The 18,764-nt window shown below is 38.0% G+C and overlaps 1 protein-coding gene across 19 annotated transcripts in view; it reads right to left on the bottom strand.

The window, feature by feature from the left end:
* Window positions 1-18,193, bottom strand: part of mycbp2 (MYC binding protein 2) — a 115,701-nt gene extending 97,508 nt beyond the window's left edge. For 15 of the 19 annotated variants that reach the window (XM_067408849.1, XM_067408852.1, XM_067408856.1 and 12 more), the window contains exons 1-3: window positions 17,401-18,193; window positions 10,866-10,941; window positions 1,585-1,800 (exon numbers count right to left, since the gene is read on the bottom strand). In XM_067408849.1, the coding sequence (XP_067264950.1) occupies window positions 1,585-1,800; window positions 10,866-10,941; window positions 17,401-17,675 (567 nt within the window). In that variant the 5' untranslated portion in view covers window positions 17,676-18,193. The remainder of the gene's footprint in view (window positions 1-1,584; window positions 1,801-10,865; window positions 10,942-17,400) is intronic. The other 4 variants (XM_067408860.1, XM_067408862.1, XM_067408865.1 and 1 more) reach the window with 1 other exon arrangement.
* Between the last annotated feature and the right edge of the window lie 571 nt (window positions 18,194-18,764).

The following is an 18,764-nucleotide window of genomic DNA, read 5'->3' as shown; positions in this document are numbered from 1 at the left end:
GTGCATCCAAGATGTAGGTGACTTCGTTTCTTCAGTCGAACACAAACGATGATTTTTAACTGCAACCATTGCCGTCTGTCAGTCTTATAATAAGAGTGGACGGGAACTCGGACAATAAGAGTCTAAAACACTTCCATAGACAAATCCAAATTAAACCCTGCGGCTCGTGACGACACATTGATGCCCTAAGACACGAAACGATCGATTTGTGCGAGAAACCGAACAGTATTTGTATCATTTTTTACCTCTCAAACACCACTATGTCCAACTGCGTTCAGGGTTCGTTTAGTGAGGTCTGATCGCGCTCTGACAACAGCAGTGATGTCTCGCGCATATACTTCAATGAGTGCTAGACATTACTTCCGCTGTCAGAGCGCGATCAGACCACATTAAACGAACCCTGAACGCAGTTGGACATAGTGGTGTTTTAGAGGTAAAAAATTATATAAATACTGTTCGGTTTCTCGCACAAACCGATCGTTTCATGTCTTAGGACATCAATGTGTCATCACGAGCCGCAGGGTTTAATTTGGATTTGTCTATGGAGTGTTTTAGACTCTTATTATAAGACTGACAGACGGCAACGGTTGCAGTTAAAAATCATTATTTGTGCTCGACTGAAGAAACAAAGTCACCTACATCTTGGATGCGCTGGGCGTAAGCAGATAAACATCACATTTTCATTTTTGGGTGAACTATCCCTTTAATACCAGGTGGAAACAGGGCCTGAGAGAAATAACAAAAACTAAAATAATGCAATAAACATGGTGGTGGTAGTGGATGGGTTCCCCCTCGGTTAAAATTGCACTCCGGGGGTGGGGGGTATGGGGGGTGTCCCTCAGTTGAAATAGTGGGGACCCCCTGAAAGAAATATAGAAACATTTCTACAGTCTTTTAGCATTAAAATTATTATTTTTTTAGCCCTCTGGGCGAATAAACGTTGAACCTAGCCAGACAGCATTTTAAAGAGTGAGCTCCCAACAGTAAGAAAGCTTAAAACCTGATCCAAAGGTAGGCAGCAAAATTATGCTGTCTTCTAACACCACATGTAAACTAGATGCAAGTGGCACGATGCAACAAAAGCAAATAGAGCCTATAATAATCAGTGATTCTGTCTACATTGGTTGCAGTAAATTGATGCTATTTCTGATGTACTCCATGTGACTGCGCTACTTCCAACATCAGTACAAATTAACTGGAAATTTCACTTTGACAAGTCCAGTGTAGGCAGACTTGAGCTGTTGCAGCACAGCGAGATGCTGACATGACAATGTCACACCCAATATAGATAGTGTAAGATACCTTGCAAAATTAAAAAAAAAAAAGTAGTATTACATGTATCCTTCCCAGCTTAGACAATCATATTTAGAGCAAAGGGAAAAAAGCCTAGACTAATTTAATTTAATGTTAAAGTTTTGATATCACGACCACCCAAGAATCTCAAATAACTGCAGTTTATAATATATCACTGGAGTTATCATAAAGAGAAACAAAAAGGTGCAACAAAATAATACACTAAATCATCAACGATAGGACTTAACCACATAATTAGGCTTTGTATATGCATTGATGTCATCCACTGACCTTCGGCAGTTTGACGGCGGGTTCGCGATACTCCTCCTCTTCCTCACTGTCTGAGTCGCCGCTCTGCACAGAGCTCCGGGAGGCCAGGGCCAAAACGGCTTCCTTCTGCTGCCAGTCCAGCACGCTGTGCCGTACATTACAGTAGACGTTAAACGCAGAGGGGTTGCTGTGGAGTTTAATGTCAGGCACTGGAAAGGCCCCATCCAGAGTCTCTGTCTGCCAGACGATAAAAATACAAAAAGAATTAGGAGCAATGCACAAGGGGAGGGAGGAAGAAATATTGTGAGACAGTAGGTTATAATGCATGTAGTACCACATGCCTTGGGGAACATGGTACTTCATTGATTTTTATAAGGCAACTAGAATTGCTACTGTTTGAAGGTCTAAATACACACAAAATAAAAACACAAAAACATTAATTATCAAATCCCTGATAGATATGTTTGAAAATACAGTTAAAAAAAAAAAGCCAAAACACACACACATTCTAACCTTATATCAGTTGAATATTGTTTTAGTGCGTCAATTTGTAGCAGACAATGTAATTTTCTCTTCAAGTGAATAACATCATATATGTTGAGATATTTTATCATTGCTATCACCAGTAAAAAACACAAAGCAGTCCTGACCACTGATAACCGCATAGATATATTTACCGTGGTATAAATAGAACAGTACAATTTTAAAGTATATACCATCATATCATCCATCCCAATAATACAGCTAATGTTTTATTGTCTCATTCATCAATCTATCCCCTGATAGGCTTAACTCATGAATTTGTCTTTATATTTGTCTAACTGCCAATTATAAAGGATGATGTAATGCAGAGAAGGTCATTCATTTTTAGGCGGACACCACAGAGAAATCTACCCCTCTGTGTCTGGCACAATGACATCAGACATCTCAAGTCATTAGGAAGCCACACATCTATGAGCTATGCCTAGCTAGCAGTTTAAAATACTTCCTGTGATTTGCTATCAGTGCTGCAAAGCAAAAAGAGCTTGGTTAAGGTGTTACACCACTAACGTCTCTTTGCTTGTCCTTAGAAGTCGTAGGTGTGTCACACTCACTGACTGAGAATGGAGGAGGGCTGACAGTATACCCGACTGCCTCTGACTTTGCTCTCAAATACAACGTCCCAAATTTGCAATGCCCCACTTTTGCAGTAAATGAATGTGAAGCTCACTGAAGTAAATCATGTAGGCCTATAGCTTCAATGACAAAAAGATTTACGTTCAGTAAAGATAGACTGTTCTGCCTCCATTTTCTTATTGTATTAGTTATTTGAGGAGCCCTAGAAAAACCTACACTTCAAACTATGTAAATGAAGCCAGTTTCCTGAAACAGTACAGTGGTGAAGCAAATCTACAGTGGCATGGCAAAGGAAATTATATTTTATCCAAGTTGTGAGTTTCCAGTGTGAATTGAATGTAATGAGCTAAAAAGACAAAATGGAGCAAAATAAAGAGAAGATAACATGGTCTTTCTATCGAGTTGTGCTTGACAGCAAACAACAAATGAGTTCAATCTTTTATTATATAATAATCAGGGCTTGACACTGGCATTTTATGAAATGTAAGGTTATAAAAACTCTTAAATATCTTAAATGGTATAATAAACATTTTAATTAGGTATTAAATTTGGAGATGGAGGAACAGAAACTTCGAACTTCAAAGTCTATGATTTAACTAAATAAATCGAAGTGCTGCATATTTTAAAGTCCCCCGTGGTGAAAATCAAGTTTTTAAATGCTGTTTATATGTCTATGTGGTGTTTTTAATATGCTTTAAGACAAAACATGCAAATTCATAGTATTTTCAGTATTTTCACAGTATTTTCTCTTTAAAACTGCAGTGATCTGAAAACAGTTTGAATACACGGTTTGAAATCGCTGATTACGTTTGCTACGTCACAAACTACTAATTTTGGGTTTGTGATGTCACCAACGCGGGAAGAAGCTTGCGGTAGTGCTGTGTTCACGTCACCTTGTATTTACTGGAATATTGAGATGACAACACGTGACGTTGTATTCGGAGCTGTTCACGTCCTTTGACTGGGAATTATACGTTTCTATGGCACTATCAATGCCTCTATGAATAATACAGTGGTCAGGTGGTACAGCGGCCACATGGTACATGTGGGAGCTTTCAGACAACTCCCAGCTTACAAGCTGTAATTACGAGCTCTATGAGGACGTGAACGCTTTTTACGAGCCAGAATCTCGTAGTTACAGTAATTACGATATGGTGTGAATGCACCTTAATCACTACCAGCCATTTGTTGTAGTCCTTAAAAAGCAATTTCTTTAAGAGAAAATATCTCCCTTTGCATTGAACTTTAAACGTCGTAACTTTGCAGATGTTGTTTATGCTCAAACAGCAACATTACACACTAACTAAAGTTAAAAAAGTGAAATCATAATCAAGAACCCCTTTAAAGGGGAAAATTTGGTCTTCCATAGTATTTTGATCATGTTAACCACAGGTAAAACCACATATTGCACCTCACCAGCATGGTAAAAAGTAACTATATTGTTTCTATAGTTTTTGGTATGAAAAACAGTAGCCTAAAGACATTTAGTATAATACAAATGCACAAAAATTGCTATAGATTAATAACAAAAAACACTGTAAATATATTACATTACTCCTTTAATACATTTATTGTCTACACTAATATAATAAAATTGATATGAATATCCCACATTTCTATCACAATATCATGGTTACAGTTTGTGTTGCTAAAGTAAATCCATTGTAAATGTTCAACGAAAGCCTTCTAACTGGATCATAGTGGTACAATGTTTCTCCTGTTTTCTGCGTTAGTGTTGTTGAGAAAGTCAATGACGTTTCATCTGCCTTACTAGTTTAAATCATTATTTGTATGGTTTGTATAACTCTGCACCGAACGCACTTCACTTGATCTCACATTGTTAGTGGTCGTGTGATCACTGTGGTGTGTTTTGAGCCGAGCTAATAAATGGTCCGTATGGCGCGGTTCATACGAGCAGCTCTGTTTCGCTCTGCTCTTGGGCCTTTTGCCATTTAATGTTTTTCATACGCAACAGAAAAGGCATCGCTAATCAGTTAGGCAAATTGGTATTGGCACCAGTGCGACAGTCTGCAATATGCATGTGCAGCATTAATTGTGTAGGTCATAAACATTATATTGAACACTAAGGTCTACTAAAATGCGATTCCAATTTCTTTTTTCTCATCGCAATATAATATCGATATTGTCTGGACAGTGGAAAATATCGTGATATGAATTTCAGCTCATATCGCCCATCCCTATGTGGAGGACGAAATCCAGCGGGAACTGGAAAGTCGCGCACAGTCCTACGTCACTTGCCTAATCTTCACGTTTCTTTAGACCGCAAAGGAAACGCAGACAGCAACAGTTTAAAAACACTAGCCTCCGAAAGCAGCCCTCAGAAATAGCAACAGAAGAACTGTGCACACCAAAAAGGACTTCTGTGTTTTTTCCCCCAGGCTCCACTGACATTTCTCCATTCGATAACAATGCAATCAGCCACATACTGAGCAAGTAACCAAGGGACATAACAAGCACTTGGAAGAACAACCTTTAACAAAACCATAATTGAGCAATGTAAGGAAAGGAGATGTTCCTTTGTAGCTGTGCAATGAGAGAATACAGAATATAAACCTAATAGCCAAAGAACAGACAATAAAATCTAGTATAATGAGCCTGAAAGAGGAGGGGATGTTTCTATTGACCACATCAGTAGTGGTTAACTGTTACCTCAAGAATGAAAATGAATATACTTTGAACAGTACATTTCATCAAAGACATTGTTTTGGTGGACAAACTTAATGCACAGAGATTACTATAAGTAAGCCAATCATAGTTGCAGCTCTGTAACACTTGAAAATTCAACATCTTTAGCACCAAACCTAATACACCTGTTCTTGAGCCAGCTGGTATGAAGCAAATTTTATATTCATTTGTTTCTGTGGCAAATTTGATTGAAATATACTGCAATGCCCCTATGATAGTAAAGGGGGTAACAATTATTAATCTCACTGTGATTTTGTTAATTATAGCATGTAACACAATGTGGACACACAATGATGTGTCTACTATTCCATTCTGCAGGCAAAAATTGGGAACTTACAGCTGGAACAAGCAGCAGACCATGGTGCAAGAACTTAGCTAAATAAAACGCAGAGGGGCCTGAAGGTTGTATTTAGAATGTGAAAAGCCAGTCTGTTCAAAGGTACATGAGTCATACTATATACAATATACCCACAAGTCCCACCACTGTTGCCCTGAAAGGTCAAGAGCTAAATAATATCAGCTTACAAGAAATACTGGTGAAATGGGAATAGCTAATCCTCTTTTGCTAGTTTAACGATGGAAAAAACGGTCGGCGCGCCAGGCGCATGGTCAAAAATGGTTGTACCTAGTCTCTTAATGAGTCATGGGTGTGTTTTGGGTGTACCGTGCAATAAACCAATCAGAGTTTCATCTCCCATTCCCTTTAAAAGCCAGTTGTGCTTGTACCATGGTGGATTCGCTATTTACATGGCAGAATTTGCAAGCGGAAAGACTAAACATTTCTCCAGAGAGGAATCCTTTTATTTTTAACATTTAAAATGTTTTGTGTGCTGCTGCCCATCCCTGTGTGTGTAACAAGCAGAGTGTACGCATGTTGTGCACCAATCTATAGGCGCATATTACTAACGCGCTCTTTAAATTAAAAAAAATACTGCGCCATTGACTTTAGACAAGGTTTCTGTTGGTCAATGGCACAGTCGTTTTCAGTTGCCTCAAAATAGCAATGCGCGAACAATGCGCCTGAACACACCTCATTTTCAGACCAGCACGCCCATGGCCGTACAGATGGGCGCGAGGGCATTTGCTATTTAAAGGTGCTAAGTGATGTCACACGTTTTTAGGCCAAAACATTTTGTGTCACATACAGCAAACATCTCCTCACTATCCGCTAGCTGCCTGTCCCCTGAACACACTGTAAAAAAAGCGGTCTCTGTAGTCGCCACAAGCTCCGAAAACGGCAATAAAAACAAACTGGTGCAGCCTGGACCACAAAACATAATAAACATGCTCCAGCCAATAACCGACAAGAATGATTTTAAATGCATGTTCATGACGGTTTCAGGAAGCACGGAGGGGAGGGAGAGGAGGAGAAGGGAGGGTCTAGCTAGCCTCAGTTTTTTTTGACAACACTTCGAACGTCAACAGGAAGTTATTCCACCCAGAATCACTTAGAGCACCTTTAAACAATGTGGTGCTAGATGAGAAAATTATAACTGCGCTGGGCTGAAACTAGCAAAAACACTTAAATCTCGCTTGGTGTCGCATTGCGCGTGAGTTCGCAACTTCACACCATTTGGCTGCGTAGTCACTGTCTGAAGATGTCGGCAGAAGCGAGTGGCTGTTTTGCAGAATGGAAAATATTCCAATTACTTCACTTTTTTGGCACAGGTAGGCAAGAACATTATGGTAAAATGTAAGCTATGTCCTAAGGAGTAAAAACTGCGCACGCTCTCTGAGAGACGGTCTTCAGTCAGTGTGCTCTCGACCAAAGCACACACACATATGTGTATTGAGATTTCACATATGTGACCTCTCACGAGTGTCCGATTTTTGAGGTTTATTACACATAAACGTTCAAATTGCCCGTATTGCCGTATATTCGCATTGGTTATGTGAATGTGAACAGCATGTGTAACAGCATATTGTCTCCGTCCATTAGGTCTTAGTGACAGCAACCTTTAAAACATGATGAAAACAACAAAAGAAAAGCCTTAATAAGGATTAATCTATGTTTAATTTTTACAGTTATGACTATGCAGAGTTATTTTATATTTGATTATTCAATTTCTGTGGTATTTTTCCTTACTACTATTACCTGAAAAAATATATAGTATTGTTTTATTTGTATCTTTAAAGATTTTTACTGTGGTATCGACTTTGGTATCAAGTATTGTGCATTTTTGGTGGTATCGGTACCGACTACTAGAGTTTTGGTATTGTGACATCCCTATTTGTTACTAAAAAATTTTAATTATTATAGCATGTTTTAATAAAGCTTAAATGATTTAAAAAGCTATAAAAGGCTAAACTATTCCATGTTTGACTTTAAATTATTGAATTTAAATTATTAAAAGAGTCTCCTCTCTATTGTCTATCTGGTCAAGGTTTATAGGGATTTTAAGAAGTAATTAGTAATGAGTTGAATTACTTATTGAGTAGTTAAATTACTTTTCAGACAGAGTAATTAGAAAAGTATTTTAAATACAACATTGATGATGTAATTAGTAATTAATTACTTTTTTGAAATAACTTACCCAACACTGGCGCCGGGTGTATGATGGTCCCAAGTTTCATTATAGATTAGGGATGGATAATTTATTGAATATTCTCAGTATTTTCATGACAAAATTAAGCAACATCATTAAAAGTAATAAAACGGCAATGTAAAGTATTGCTAAGTATATCTCCATGATTCCGTTAAAATGTTTCAATGAATTGAATGATTCTCGCATGGCATTTATTTAAAAAACTTTGTAAATATGTAAATTAAAAAAAAAGTATGCCAATATTGCAAGTATGCACTGGTTCATATAAGTGAAAGCAGGGCTGCCCCTGACTAAAGATTTTTCTAATCGACTAGTAGTCACTCATTTAACCCAATATTCGACCAGTCACACGTTTATGAAATTAATTTAATTACTAAAAGCTGGTGTCCGTAACTTTTCTTGGTCAAAAATGACCCAAAATAAATTTTTGAGCAGGTACATAACCAGCCAGTGTTCAAAAATATCTCCTTACCTTTTCTATTACCTTACCGATTCACAACGATAAGCTTGTAATAATGTTTTATAATTCAGGTGGTACTGGTGGGTTTTCACAGGAAATTCAAGCACGTCGCCGTTTGTCTTTGCATCATTGCATCAAGTCTGTTTACATAAAGAACGAGTCCCAGCTAGTAGGCTATATCATGTGAGGCGGATCATTTATAGCCTTTTCTCACAGCAGCTGCAATAATTAAACTTATCATTTGGATGGCGGATTTTTTGGTATGACAAATTAACGTTAGAGATTAGTCTGTACAGAAACTGAAATCTACCCGTAATGCTAATACACACTAAATACACAGTCACGCAAAGTATAACAATAATAATAATAATAATAATATGCATGGTTTAACATGATATGAGCTAAGCGATCGTTAGATTTAATCATCATTGGCAGTGCGATTTATTGTAATGCTTTTTTTTTAACAGTTGGTCAGAACAAAAGTGGCAGACATGTTACTTGCTTGTTCAGATGACATTTTCCGGTAAAAATTCTTACTTTGGTCATACTTCAAGACCACAGTCTGTGATTCCAAAGTACAGTATCCACTAGACGTCGACCAATTCATCATTTTTGCGGATGCATACATTTTTAAATTGAGTTTTAATGTTTATTTTTTCTGTTAACCTTAGTTAATGCACAAACTAGCATGTAGAACTTCTCACTTTAATATATTTATATTCATATATTTATTTCATTTTGCACATTTCAGTTCAGCATTGTTTTATTTGGAAAGTTTTGTTTGTTTTTTATTCAGTATCCATTTTAAAAACAATCGGTTGATTAATCGGTTATCAGCAAGTACGGCCAAACCTAGTTATCGGTGTCAGTAAAATCCACTATCGGTCGACCTCTAGTATCCACACCGGTGCGGTGAGTGACAGCCAAGGCACAACCCACGTAAAGATGATAATTCCGCAAACTGCAATTGCAGGTTTCAAACAGAGATGGTGACAAAGAGGCAAAACTTACAGACTGCAGCTTTAAATATATACTAGGGGGGTGGCATCAGAAAATGGTTTGAGTTTCAGGGCTGAAAAAGAATATTATTTGTTCTACATTACAGAGAAATACTAAACCATCATAATAAGCTTTTAAACATAAATTAAGTGCTAAAGTGCACACATACAGCTTGCAAAAGTAATGATTATGAATGTGTTTGGATAAAACGGCAAGGAGGCTGCCTGTATATTTTAATAATGTATAATTAAACTAGTGTTAAATGTTTAAAAAAAAAATGTTAAGTGGCACCTAAAAAATAATTTTAATAAATTGATTTTTCTTTTTTTTCTTATAGGAGCCAATCGCCCACTCTTAGTCAACAGTAGCACTAAGATGTCTGGGATTTTGTAATATCACAGACAAGATATTCAATCAAACCAGCAGGGCAGTAAACTCACAAATTCACATTGTGATTCGTCAAACAAAGCATACGGAAGTGCTTCAACACTGACAGACACTTGAAGCCGAACCCTCCCTGCTGGAGGAACTCCACCCATCTGTTTGTAAGCAAACAAAGACAAGGAGCTCCTTTAAGGTGGCTGTGGCAGAGAAGGAGAAATCTAAATGAGCTCTTACTCCTTAGCCAGCAGGGTTTTAGAGAGGATTATTACTGCATATTCCCTTCTCCACTATCTACAATCACATTATTCTCTCTTACCCCTGCCTGTGAAGCACTCCAATCCACTAGGGAAAACAGAGTGCCTGGGAAAGGATATCCAAACACAATCAAGCATTAACCCCCACACATGCTTTGGGGAATGGGAAGACAATACACAATATCCAATACAGGACATTTTGGTATCAGCCTACTTTCGGAGCGCTAGTAAACGCTGTAGACATAGCGAGACAAACCCTGCTGCCAGGCACACCATAGGTGCTCACTGCAGGAGATGGAGGAAGCTGTTGCCATGGAAACGTGCAACACATGGGTCGCCATGCAACAGCCAATCGTGACCTCGCCACTCCCGCATTTCCCACCATGTGTAAGTGTTTACTGGTATCTTCTCAACTGTGATGACTAAAACCATGAAAAATAAGTATAAATATGTATTCTTATGTGCTGTGTTGTGATCAATGTCAAAACTACTATTATAAATACAAATTTCTTGATGCTCTTAATCAAAATGGCCAGAAACCAGAAAATCCTGACCTGAAGATTTAAACAAATTTGGTAACAGAATCATTGTTTTCTGATGTTAAAGATGATATATTGATGAGAAAGAGAATTTGAGATGGCATGAATCATTATGCACTGTGAGAAACTAACAATGAAATACAAACAGATCCAGCAGAAGTCTATGGAAGAAGCATAAGTCTTCAAAACTCAAATGTGAATATGGAAATTATGCTACCAAAAATGGCTATGTCTGAATGAGGCAGCAAATGTGTAGCAATGAATCTTAGAGTACTCAAATACAGATTCAAAATCTTACCTTTGTTCTTGTTTTCACTTTTGATTTGACTTTTTGCCGCCTTTTTAGTTTCTTCTTGCTCAAAGCTTTCTTTCCCCTGGAAAATATTGACACATGTTAGATCTGGGTTGCAGTGTCAGCTATCATTAATCAAAAATGAATACAAAGGTCTATCTAGATAATAACAGACAAATGGCATTAAAGGTGCCCTAGAATTAAAATTTGAATTTATATTGGCATAGTTGAATAACAAGAGTTCAGTACATGGAAATGACATACAGTGAGTGTCAAACTTCATTGTTTCCTCCTTCTTATATAAATCTCATTTGTTTAAAAGACCTCCGAAGAACAGGCGAATCTCAACATAACACCGACTGTTATGTAACAGTCGGGGTGTACGCCCCCAATATTTGCATATGCCAGCTCATGTTCAAAGCATTGGACAAGGGCAGGACGTCTGGATGAGCACAGCTGAATCGCCAGACTCGGTAAGCAAGCAAGGACAACAGCGAAAAATGGCAGATGGAGCAATAATAACTGACATGATCCATGATATCATGATATTTTTAGTGATATTTGTAAATTGTCTTTCTAAATGTTTCGTTAACATGTTGCTAATGTACTGTTAAATGTGGTTAAAGTTACCATTGTTTCTTACTGTATTCATGGAGACAAGAGCCGTCGCTATTTTCATTTTTAAACACTTTAAAAATGAATGAGTTCGCGGACAAGCTACGCAATATCGCGTTCATAATCGCAGATGAATCGCCTTCGATTATGAACACGATATTGCGTAGCTTGTCTGCGAACTACGGCTCTGTATATTAAGTGCCGCTCCATTTGAAAGCAGGTGATGGACATTTACCGCTAATCACAGAACCGGCTTTACTGATGAGACACGCGTGACAATCTCATGCGATTAATCGTGCAGCCCTAGTCTGTATAATGCACAATTACAACTTCATTCTTTATAAATCTCTCCAACAGTGTGTAATGTTAGCTTTAGCCACAGAGCAAAACTTCAAAATCATTCAGAATCAAATGTAAACATCCAAATAAATACAATACTCACATAATCCGACACATGCATGCAGTATGCATGACGAATACTTTGTAAAGATCCATTTTGAGGGTTATATTAGCCGTGTAAACTTTGTTTATGCTGTTCAAGGCAAGCGCGAGCTCCGGGGCAAGGGAGCATGAGATTTAAAGGGGCCGCAACCTATATATCGGTGTATAGTTAATGATGCCCCAAAATAGGCAGTTAAAAAAATGAATTAAAAAAAAATCTATGGGGTATTTTGAGCTGAAACTTCACACACACATTCAGGGGACACATTAGACTTATATTACATCTTGTAAAAAAAAAATATTCAGGATGTGATAAGCCAAGAACTGCCTGCTTAAAAAGAAGTTTGTTTAGAAACAATAACAATAATAACGCTAAAGATGTTTTAAAAATCGTTCTGTCAAAGAATAGCAGAGTCCACACCACAACTATAACAATAGCGGCACAGAGAAACAATATCGTTGGAGTCATTTTCACAATGACTTTCTTCCAGCTGATTAATGATAAAAACACTGACAGCCAATCAGAAGCTGTCCTGCTTTAAAGAGCTTGAGCATTTAAAGTGGCAGATGAAAAAAACTGTAGCACGGGCTTATAATAAACAGATTGTTATCGTGTATTGGTGTGGATGCTAATGTAGTTATCGTTAGTATCGTTCTTGGCATGTGAATGGGCCTAAACACATGGAAATTGACCACACAGTTTGTTTTGTTTTTATATGCTGTTTAAAGATGGATTTATCTGATACAGTGACAATAAAAATAAAACACCCGCATGGAAAAACATTTTAAAAAAACGTGTAGTTGTGCGTCAGTACATTCATTGTAAGCAATTTTATTCTCTAGACTTTGAAACTTGATAGAAGGAAACTGTGTGGAAGTCAATCACTTTGGAACTGCTGGTTTTTGAAAAATGTTTGGTTGTGTGCCATATCAGGCATGTGATAAGCAAATTATCAGCATCTTGCACAGTGCTTGCAGAGTAGCATTTACTGTGAATCAAAACTGTAAACGAAACTTTACACTGTATCATGCAGCACGTCAGACTATATATTTATTTAATTACAACCTAACCATCCATTGCGATTTGATGATCGCATTAAGCCATATCTCATTCTCAAAAGGTCACAACATTGTCAAAATTCATAAAAGTTACCGGGCAATAACACCATTTCAATGGTGATTTTTACACTCATTTGGCACTTTGAACCCTAGCTAAGGGTGTCTCACAGATGGCACAGGTAGTTCTCAGATTTCATCAAAAAGATCTTCATTTGTGTTCCAAAGATAAACAAAGGTCTTACATGTTTGGAACGACATGAAGGCGAGAAAATAATGACCGAATTTTCATTTTTGAGTGAACTAACCATTTAAGGCTATTTCGCAATTGCAATCATCACACAGTAACCAATCCCCCACTCCACCCACCAACCATTTTTTACATGGATTTACATAATTCATGTGGGTCATACTTTTACAGTCAGAAAATATGGAAATCATATCCCCGAGTATGAACCAGGCAGTCAGTTAATTGATTGTAAGGCGTCTGAGGCTGACACTACTAACCTATTTTGTATTTTTGATTTTATCAGGTTTTTAGTGTCAATTCAATGTACTAGTAAAAAGGTCCAGAGGTCATATATCACATATATCTTAATAGGTCAGCGTGTAGTTATCCCTGTAATGTGTTGTTTTAACATGCATTTTTAATGAGCATGGATTTTGAGAGCAATATCCCACAGTTCAAGGACCCAGTTCAAAAACAAATTGATTGAAGTTTGTCTTTTTTGCATTTGTTTAAATTGCTTATACTCTGTAAAATGACACTGTATGTCTAACTAGAGAACTTGCAAATAGTCTAAGCCAGTGGTTCTCAACTGCTCTGGCCATGGGACCCACATTTACATTTGGTCATTAAACTGTTTTTTAGGAATTTGAATCAGGCTAATTTATTTCCAAAAAATGTCTGACACACACGCAAGTATCTTGCTTTTTATAGTGAAGTGATATACTAAAGAGAAAATGAAATTATGTGCATACAGAAAGTTTATTTTCCTGAGGTGAAAGACTTTTTATTCAGCAACACAAAGAAAATAACATTATTTTTGTTATTTTTGAAAATAATGCTCTTTACTTAAACTGCATCTGACAGAAGAGAAAACCACATCTGTCAAAATAAAAGTCTCACATCAGAAAAAACATTTAGAATTATATTTTTTGTGTTGTTTCTTGGACTACACACTCCGCAAGCCACTTTTGGTTTGCGACCCAACGCTTAAGAAACACTGGTCTAAACCCTAGTGGCAAACCCAACACAAGAAAACCAAACCTCTCTTGCAGCAATAGCAATAGCGGGCGATCATGGTTTCATTTTTAACAACACAGCCATCTGAATCTGCTATTATGTTGAACCTTATGTAGGAATTGTGTTGAAGTGCTAGAGCTTGTGTACGGCGGTAAACAATAGGACCAACAGTAGCTGATTATATGCAGTGAAAAGTGAAAGCACAGAGGCTGCTTGTGATGAAGAGCCTGAAGGTTGGGAGGGGCGTTCAACGGTTCAGCGCAATTTACACGCTATCAATGCTGGTGACGTCATAAGTGGATGGAGCAAGTGTACACTACAAAACCACTTGTAAATGATTATTAAACCTCAAAGAGAATTTTGCATAGAGAAGCATAACAATATTCATACTTTTTCTTTAATCTCACATATCTTAAAGGAAAAAAAGGTTTTTTCATCCAGCACTTATTACTTTTGACTCTTTTGAGTTGTATGTGAGAATTTAATTTTGAACATTTTTGGGGTAAATTTCATAAACATAAAAAGCAATTGTTTTAGATTTACCAAATTGCTTTTTATTTATTTATTGAATCTCTTCAAGGGGTAGTTCACCCAAAAATGAAAATAATGTCATTTATTACTAACCCTCATACGGGTTCCACACCCGTAAGACCTTTGTTCACCTTCGGAACACAAATTAAGATATTTTTGTTGAAATCCGATGGCTCCGTGAGACCTGCACAGCCAGCAATGACATTTCCTCTCTCAAGATCCATTAATGTACTAAAAACATATTTAAATCAGTTCATGTGAGTACAGTGGTTCAATATTAATATTATAAAGCGACAAGAATATTTTTGGTGCGCCAAAGAAACCAAAATAATAACTTACATAGTGATGGCCGATTTCAAAACACTGCTTCATTAAGCTTCGGAGCGTTATGAATCAGCGTATCAAATCATGATTAGGATCACGTGTCAAACCACCAAACTGCCGAAATCACGTGACTTTGGTGCTCCGAACCGCTGATTCGACACAAAAGATTCATAACGCTCCAAAGCTTCATGAAGCAGTGTTTTGAAATCAGCCATCATTATATAAGTCATTATTTTGGGTTTTTTTGGTGCACAAAAAATATTCTTGTCGCTTTATAATATTAATATTGAAGTACTGTACTCACATGAACTGATTTAAATATGTTTTTAGTACCTTTATGGTTCTTGAGAAAGTAAATGTCATTGCTCCCTATGAAGGCCTCACAAGAGCCATTGGATTTCAACAAAAATATCTCAATTTGCGTTCAGAAGATTAACGAAGGTCTTACGGGTGTGGAACAGCATGAGGGTGAGTAATAAATGACATTATTTTCATTTTTGGGTGAACTAACCCTTTAAGTATAAATAAAAAATAAAAAAAATACTGTTTTATTTGCGAAGGACTTTAATATAAATGGAGTGTATTAGGGGTGGGACAAAAAATCGATATGGCGATATATCGTCATGCTTCTCTGTGCGATACGAGAATCGTATCTGTGCACCAAATATCGATATTTGTCAAAGGGGTCTGTTTGCACCTGGTGACTTCATGCATTTTCTCTGATCGGATAGCTATCTGATCGTGAAAAGACCAGGTCTAAATGCCTAAAAACGCATTTGAGACGGATTTAAATCCGATCGCTCAAACCACTTCAGGAGATGGTCTGGGACGCATTCCAGTCAAAACTGTCTATGCTGCTTTGTTGAAACTACATATGTAAATTTTACTTCTCCCAAAAATACTAAAACTGAAACATGTGAGAGTCAGATATGACAACGCTACTGCATCACACATCGCCGCAGATCTCTTCAGCAAGCTGACGCGCAAACTGCCGCATATGAAAGTGAAAGTAAGTCGCAGACGCATAACACACAGTTATCTTCATTAAAAGTAATGAGACCTTATACCAGTGCTGTTGCCGCTCTCTCCTATTACAGTCTTTGATTTCGAAATTAACTGATGGTCAATAAAATGCACCTCATATTTCTTGCTTTCGGTGACGTGAACTCTATTAAATGTACACATAAGATCAGATTTATCCGTTAACCTGCACTTAACCTTTTCACGTGCATTTTGTTTTCATATTAAGACCAATATCGCGATGTATCATTATAGGATTGTCTAGCGATATATCGATTATCGTAGAATCGCTGACTCGCGATATTATCGTTATCGTGAGCCATTTATCGTGATAGTATCGTATCGTGAGGTACCCTCCGATTCCCACCCCTAGAGTGTATGAATTTGAAGTTTTTTTGGTAACAAAACGGAATGAAATGTGCTGTCATTTTTACTTTGTCATTTATTGAGATTTGTTGGTAACTGTGAAACTGCTTATGGACTATGGACTATGGACAAGGTCAAATTATAAATACATAAGCAGAAACAATGTTCTGTGCAGGAAGATCACTAATAAGAGACGTCAGATAGCGTGTGCGCGCCTCTCTCTACAGCAGGGTGACGTCAGGCAAAACAGAACCCAGCCCTTCGAATAAACGAGACCATTCGCACAACTGCTGCTCTAAGTATATGCGATATACTAAATGTCGTTCAAGAAGTCACATTACACAAATGAAGTGGCTGTTTATTAACAATAATCCCCTTAAACATGCAATTCAGTGAAGAAGGATCATTTGCACAACATTAACTGGGACAGTAAGACGTTACACACGCCTGACAACACTTCACTACTCAAAATTAAATGTACACATATTTCAAGGTGAAAGGTTCTATTCTAACTTATTTGCATAACACTATACAAATATGCATTGTATTCGAAGCCAGGTAAATTATATCATACATTTCAAACTCATTCAACTACGTCCTATTAGCACTCCTACATTAGTTTGGTTGTGCAGGAGATATTAATTTTGCTAACCGTGACAGCGCGGAGGTGACGTTTTTAAAAAGTGCACAAATCAAAATCATAACAAACTGAGCTTTTCCGTTGACAGTGATGAGATTAAACGAGTGTTTTAGCTGCGCTCGCTAATGTGTTATCGCTAAGGAAGTTAGCCGCATGCTAACTGCTAATACTGCCGCTGTTGCTACTGTTTGGGCTCAAATGAGCTCATGTTTAACCCACTGGGTTTTGTTTACAAACACATTCATCCGCACAGAATCGTGGCCCATTTCTCATCCCGAACCGAGCCGGTAAATCAGACTCACCTGCCGAGGTTTAGCCCCTGCTCTTTGTCGTTGATCGCGGTGGTGTAAATCCTCCGGTAGCGCTCCGCCAGTGCTCGCCCTGAGAGAAGAAGCTGGTAGCGGCTCCGACAATCCGATCGGGGCCCCACAACGGGACAGGAGCCCATCCCTGATCCGATCGATGCGAAATCGTGTCCAGCTCCGGGAATGACCCTGACACCCAGCCCCATAGAGTGGGATGAGGACAGAATCCCGCTGCCACCGGCACCCGCTGCCGCCGCAGCAGCACACATCATCGTTTAGGGGAACAACGCATATATTAGATTACAATGTCAATCAACAGAGCTAAAATTCCCGAGCACATCCCATATATCCGCTCTGCAAACCCGCAAAAACGCCCGGCGAATTACATCCGAGTATCTCCAATTAAAACGACGTTTACGGTTAGCCGCTCTGCTGCGACTGCGAATTACGCTTCAAAAACCAGCCGTTATTTCCTCGATTGCAGACTATCCAACCGCGTTCAACCGCCCGAAGTGAAACGAGTCAAACGCGCGAGCTGACGTCCGTGCTTTGCGTTTATTCCTGCTGTTTTTCTTGACCCCGTGAAGACAGCACCCCTAGTAGCGCTGCCATCTTAGCTTCATCATCCTTCCCTGTTCATGTCGCTGACTGTCAAGCATGCTGGGATACATTCCCATCCATAGCACACACACTGGCTGTGATTCAAAACGCAGTGCGCGGACTACCTAGATACTAATTGGGCGTTCGAACGAAGATTCTAAAACGCGCCTAGAGTGCTTTCTTGCTAGGGGACTCGATAGGTTTCGAAACGCGACCCCTGTGGTAATGGAGCGGGCGAGTATAACGCAGGTTTAGATGCTTTAACGTTCGTTTCCTCTCAGAAGAATTTGAATTTACTGCACGATAATGAAAACACATTCAGGGCGATTATTAACTCATAGGGGGCATGGTGAATCCTACATTAAATTTGTATCGTTATTATTTCATGACAATACCACGAATTTCTGTCTGTCTGGTAATATTAGGCCTGTTTTATAAGATATTTTATAGGCGGTTATTGTATTTACATATTGCTTTGTAATACTTGATTCTGATTGGTCAATAGCAGCATTCTGTAATATTAATTCTGTAATATTATACAATTAATTAATATACGCTAAAATGTATATTTAATTGTCCAAATAACATCATAGGACTCAGCATTCTTTTCTCACAAAATAAAATAATCTCATTAACTAGGCCTTTATGTCATGTTCATTTAGCCCTATTCATTTCATTCAGTCATGCTTACAGGTAGCCTATAGTTTACCCAAAATTGTTTGGATATCAACATTCTTCTTTTATGTTCAGCAGAAGAAAGA

The sequence above is a fragment of the Chanodichthys erythropterus genome, chromosome 14, assembly GCF_024489055.1.
Source record: "Chanodichthys erythropterus isolate Z2021 chromosome 14, ASM2448905v1, whole genome shotgun sequence".
Classification (NCBI taxonomy): Eukaryota; Metazoa; Chordata; class Actinopteri; order Cypriniformes; family Xenocyprididae; genus Chanodichthys; species Chanodichthys erythropterus.
Note: the sequence above shows the minus strand (reverse complement) of the source record. Positions and strands in the feature narration are given on the sequence as shown.